The 6,262-nt window shown below is 47.3% G+C and overlaps 1 protein-coding gene across 1 annotated transcript; it reads right to left on the bottom strand.

The window, feature by feature from the left end:
* Positions 1 to 259: 259 nt before the first annotated feature.
* On the bottom strand, positions 260 to 4,444 carry LOC139714385 (uncharacterized). Its single transcript, XM_071626096.1, has one exon. It carries the CDS (start codon positions 4,442 to 4,444, stop codon positions 260 to 262), a length of 4,185 nt encoding a protein of 1,394 aa, XP_071482197.1.
* Positions 4,445 to 6,262: the final 1,818 nt, after the last annotated feature.

Here is a 6,262-nt window from a genome sequence, read left to right as displayed (position 1 = left end):
AAGCTGCACTTCTTTTGTAACCATTGCGATAACATCAATTTCTTACATGAGCTACCTAATAAACAGTACCATTGTAGTACAATGAGACAATTTATTACGTGACAAATACAAAATATGTCATATCCTGACACAACCCCCCATTTCAAGATAGTACTGCTATCTACAATAGTATTTTCACGTATGAAACTAATTTGTCCGTACATACACATGACAATATCAACATTTGATAATCCCCTTGCTATGGGTAAACATGCCCCTCTTAATCTGGACATCGGCTCAGGAAGTCTGCCCCAACGTTATCTGTTCCCTTGACAGCGGTCACGTGGTAGCGGTAGGATTGGAGGGCAAGTGCCCAGCGCAAGACTCGGTTGTTTTGCAACTTAGCCTTGGCAATGTACATGAGGGGACGATGATCCACCTCAAGTTCAAACTCTCTCCCATATAGGTAAACATCGAACTTTTTTACTGCCCATGCAATTGCGAGGCACTCTCGCTCTATGACGGCATACCGTCGCTCTGTGTCTGACAACTTCCGGCTGATGTATGCGATAGGGAACTTCTCTCCCTCTACGCGCTGCATCAGTACTGCGCCGATGCCTACGTCAGACGCGTCAGTCGCCAGTATGAACGGGGATTCATGGTCTGGAAGATGGAGTATGGGGGATGAAGTCAGTCGAGACTTCAGCGTGTTGAACGCCTGCTCTTCCAGGGGTCCCCAGTCTACGCGGTTGGCTCTGTCTTTCTTTGTTAAGTCCGACAGCGGTGCGGCGATAGCTGCGAAGTTGGGTATGAACTTGCGGTAATACCCAGCTAGCCCTAGAAACGCGCGTACCTCCCGCTTTGTTTGCGGCACCTCCGCCTGTAAGATCTGCTCCACTTTCTCAGGGTGAGGCTTCAGCGTGCCGCCACCTACGACGTGCCCTAGAAAGTCGAGAGTCTTGAAGCCCACATGACATTTACTTGGCTTCGCGGTCAACCCAGCATCTGCAAGCCTCGAGAGTACAGCTTGCAAGGAATCCAAGTGTTCTTCCCAGGTCTCGGAGAACACAAGGATATCGTCGATGTAGTTCACTACATTGTCGAGTCCAAACAGCACTTCTCGCATCAGCCGTGAGAAGGTAGCTGGTGCATTCACCATACCAAACGGCAGCACGGTGAAGTGAAACAGGCCTTCAGCGGTGACGAATGCTGTTTTCTCCTTATCAGACTCGGCCATGGGTATCTGCCAATACCCCTTGCTGAGGTCGAACTTCGAAAAGTATTTACCTCTTGACAGCTTCGCTAGAAGAGTGTCAGCAATCGGAATAGGTTCTGGATCGAACACAGTTATAGCATTCAATTTGCGGTAGTCGACGCAAAATCTGTTACTTCCGTCCTTCTTTTTCACTAGTACGATCGGTGACGCGTACTTGGATCGTGATTTCTCTATCACGCCCATCTTCAGCATTTCGCTCAATTCTGCTTTTACCGCAGCTTGCATAGATTGTGGTAGGGGATACGGCTTGCTTACCACGGGGTCAGCGGTAGTAAGTGTCACTGAGCATTCCATCGCGTTTGTTCGCCCTGGTACATCGGTTAATTGCGCATCAAACTGATTTAGCAGATCGGTTACCTGCGCTGCTTGTGACTCGGCCAGTTCCGCATCTATCATCACGTCAGCCACGCTCTCATTTTGCGATAAGGCGGGCAGTCCTATGCACGGTCGGTCGAGATCGGGTTCGACCTCCTCTTCGACTACGGAGATGGCATTCGCTTGGACTTCATTGTCCCTACTTCGCGCACGGTCAACATACTTCTTCAAGAGATTAACATGGTAGGTCTTGACCTTGCCATTGACCTCAACTCTCACATCACATCGCCCTAGTGTGCCTGTGACCGTATACGGTCCCTGCCATTGCATCAGGAGCTTGCTTGCGCTCGTTGGCCTCATAATGAGCACTTTGTCGCCAACCTCAAACTTTCTGTCACGTGCCTTTGCGTCATAGTACTTGGCATATCTTTTCGATGCGCGCTTGAGCTCCTCATGCGCCACTTTGCAAGTCTCCTCGAGTCTCGCTCGTAGGTCCACAACATACTCGTATGTTGTTTTGACCTCTTCGTCGACTGTTTCCGCTTCCCAGATTGTCTTAATCAGGGAGAGAGGTCCACGTACAGTCCTGCCATACAGCAGCTCAAACGGACTAAAGCTAAGGCTAGCTTGTGGTACCTCCCGATACGCGAACAACAATGCCGGTAAATAACGGTCCCAATCCTTGGGTCGCTCTGCACTCATTCGTCGCAGCATGGCTTTGAGAGTTCCGTTGAATCTCTCAACCAACCCATTGCACATGGGATGGTACGGAGTTGTGTGAAGCTGCTTTACGGACAGCAAACGCCCTAACTCCCTCATTAGCTCAGAAGTGAACTGTACCCCTCTATCAGAGAGAATCTCGTCTGGCAAACCTAAGCGGCTAAACATCTCGACAAGCGCCTCAGCCACTCGCTCGGTTTCAATGCTCGGTAATGCCATAGCTTCGGGATAGCGAGTTGCGTAATCGACCAGCGTCACAACATACCGATTCCCACGATCGGTCTTGGGGTCAAAAGGTCCTACGAGGTCAATCGCCACGCGCTTGAACGGAGTATCAATGAGCGGCATGCTCGCGAGCGGCACGCGACCCACGCTCCCCTTATTCACGGTGCGCTGACAGATATCACATGATATGTAATATCGCCGGACATCATCTCCCATACCTGGCCAATAGAAGCTTTGCTGTAATCGGTCGAGTGTTTTCTGTGTTTTTAGGTGCCCAGACATTATGCCATCATGGGCAAGCGCCATTAATCCATCACGGTATGCGCTCGGTACGGCCAATTGTCGAACTGGCTTGCCATATTCCAATTTTGTAGATTGGAATTCGCGATAGAGCAGGCCTCGATGCACGAGAAACTTGCTCTCATTTCCTTTGCTTGTGGTCGTTTTCTGACCACTCTCTGCTGCTCGCCAAGCCTTCGCAAGCGTCGGGTCAGCTTTTTGCGCTGCTTCATACTCACCTTTACTCGTCGCGAGTGAGAGTGCACTTGCTGTCGGCAGTGGTTTGAGGGGTTTCGCACTTTGCGCTTTCTGGCCACGTGTCTCTACCGCCCCTCCCTCGGATGATTCTACCATCTCTTCTTCATCTACCACTACCTCGTCACTATCGAGTGACCACTGTGGATCGGAATTATTTTGGTCCCTGACCCCGGGAATATTCCCCAAAATAAGCTCATACATTGGGTCTTCCATAACCAGAGCTTCCACTTCCCCAGTGTAGAAAGGCGTGTCTACCCATACCCTAGCAATGGGGAATTCTCTGACAGTCCCGTCTATCAAAACCACCCTCTTCTTCTGCCCTGCAACAATCTGAGGGGTTCTAACAAACACTGACTTTACCACGGCTGTACTACAGCCACTGTCCCTTAGAACGGACACTACATGCCCTCCTACTTTTCCCTGAAGAACAGGCAGGTTCACACCTGATGGTCTGACTCCCGAAGAGCATCCTGCCTCGAGAAGGGGTATTTCATCCCCCGAAGCTAGCTTCACATACGAGCCCGGCTGTCTTGCCGTTTCATATCTAACGGTGTTAGCCTCAATACAGGCAGCCCCCTTTCGGTCCTGACTAGTCTTCTCCTCAGACCCCTTTATTTCATCCAAAGCAGCAGCCCGGTTTGGTCTCGGACTATTCGTTTTGGCCTGGCAGTTTCGAGCCATATGACCTGCCTTCCCACAAACATAACAACCACTTGACCCCTTATTTCCTTGTGGGCCACTGAATTTGGAAGCCAAATGACCCTGACTTTGGCCCTTGTCAGGTCGCTTTTGGTCTTTGTAGGAGTGGTTCTTTTGTTCCTTATGGGGGTGGGCCTGACTGTATTGATCCGCTAGCTTCGTCATTTCATCTAAGTTTGCCGGATGTCTCTCGCGGACAAACTGCTTCAGCTCTTTCGAGCTCCTGGCATAAATTTGATCCATTATCATCAATTGAATTAAGTCATCAAACTCAGCCCTAAAACCAGCTAACTCTAACCAACGCAAGAGATAGCGCTTCAGCCTCTCGGGTAACTGACTGTGAGTCTCGCCAGGCTCTACCTGCGAGCTCCGGAATTTAGCTCTAAATCCTTCTTCGTTCAACTCATACCTTTGGAGTAAGGCGGCCTTTAATTCATCGTAATCATTTGCAAGTTCTGACGGCATTCGGGAATACACTTCCAGGCCTTTGCCCGTCAACAGTGTACTGAGGGGTAGGGCCCACTGAGTTCTGGCCCATCCCATACTCTCAGCGTATCTCTCAAATCTGCATAGATAGGAATCTAAGTCATCTGTTTTCTCATTGAAAAGAGGTAATTTCACCTTTTTCATGCTATTACTAGGAGAATCATTCCTAGGTCTGGCTGCTGCAATTTGCAGCTCCAGCTCTTTCATTTCTTTCAAATGTTCCCTTTCCTTTTGTCGTTCCTCTCTTTCCTTTTGTTGCTCCTCTCTGAGCTTTTCTTCCTTCAAGTCTAGTTTATCCTTTTCATCCCTAGCAAAATCGACCAATTCCTTGCCTGTCAGCCCTGCCTCCTTCCCCACTTTTATGAGTTGAGAATACACATCCATTGCTATGTACAGTCACGTTACTATAGCAACAATCACTTCAATGTAATCTGACCTTAAGACACTGGACCTTGAGCCTAACTCTCACTGGCCAGACAAGTGGCCACTGGCGGTCTAACCTTTGGCTTCTTGTTTCGAGTTGTCAGTTGCACATATTGAGTTGACTGGTCTAGTTTCTAACTTTTAACAATTGCTGCCCGGATTCTCCACCAATTCTTGTCACAGGGGACTTTCCTCTGAATGTGGGGAACGAAAGTCCTCCCTGCGACTGGGATCTTTTCTATAGTCAAAGGTTGACTTTCTGTAAATGCAGCAGATTGTTAGCAGACCATTCACTCAATCAACTCTTCCGACTTGTGCAACTACAGTGCCTCGAAAGAAGTAGCCAATCACACAGTGTTCTTACAATATAACAATCAGTAAGATTTATTATACTGGACTCCAATTGTCGTTTACAACAATAACATAGTACAAACTTGAATACAGATATCCAATTCCACTTGATCTTGAGCTTGGTTGCTCTGCCCGGTGGTTTATTCTAGAAGCTCCCGTGCTTGGTTGCTCTAGGTTGTCGACGATGCCCTGCCTGAAGTAGCGGGTCGTCTCCCCTTACTTCTGGTCCTCTCTGGAACCGCAAACTGTGGCTCTCTCTGCAGCCCTAAACTTGGTCCTCGCTGGAACCCTAAACGGTGGCTCTCTCCCTGGAACCCTAAACACCCTGTTAATTTAATAACATGATATCTCCCTTATAATTTGTGGTCTTTAGTTATTCCTGATTCTATTCATATAACTTCAACAAAACATATAATTATATATTCCATCATATTAACATTGACTAGCCACACATAATTTCCATAATAATGTTTCACCATGGATCATTATCTTTCATTGTTGAATAGGGGTGATTGATCAGCCCATTAAAATCTAAGCGTTGTTCTAATTCTCTATTTCTTTAACAATGCAATTAAAATTCGGTTTGACATACAAACATCACACATACAATGCAATATCGGGAATTACATAGGAACTTACATGGCATAAACAACTTCAATTAAATGATCGTGTACTTACAACAGTTGTTGGTGTTTACACTCGAATCCTCCTAGATTCTCTGCTGGACGGTCAGGCTGTCCAAGCCGAAATGCAACAATCCCTGAATCACACTGATTCCAAATAACACTCTGCTACTCTAACTTCGCAATCTCGAAGTACCGTAGCCTGGTCCTGAGTGTTCCGCAAATAATGTGGCATCTGAATTTTATGCCCAAACACTGCATATTTATACATTTGTTGGACCATAGGTCTCCATGTAAAATTAGTTAAATGAAGTCAAGTGACTTCCTAGAAAGTTTTCATAGAAGTCCTGCCCCCTTTTCTTATTGGTTGGCGTTTTCTGTCTGTCAAAACTTTCCTGAGCATCTCATTTTGCATTGGTCAAGCCCCTGCTTGACGTCATCACTTCCTGTCCACGGAAACCAAAATTCTTTGAAGTGGTCCTGTTGTGACTTAGCTAGAAACTTGTGTCTGACTTCGTGAATGACGTCCACATACCAGATAGTATGAGGCATACTACCAGGGATACCCTTTCCTCGTATTTTGACGTCATGTAGGGTTTACTCATCCCAAAAACATTTAATTCCAAAT

The sequence above is a fragment of the Diadema antillarum genome, unplaced genomic scaffold, assembly GCF_040938485.1.
Source record: "Diadema antillarum isolate AM-2024a unplaced genomic scaffold, OU_Dant_1.0 scf00000045, whole genome shotgun sequence".
NCBI lineage: Eukaryota > Metazoa > Echinodermata > Echinoidea > Diadematoida > Diadematidae > Diadema > Diadema antillarum.
Note: the sequence above shows the minus strand (reverse complement) of the source record. Positions and strands in the feature narration are given on the sequence as shown.

Coding starts and splice junctions, on each gene's coding strand:
- LOC139714385 (XM_071626096.1), bottom strand. CDS start 4,444: ATGAAAGAGCTGGAGCTGCAAATTGCAGCAGCCAGACCTAGGAATGAT.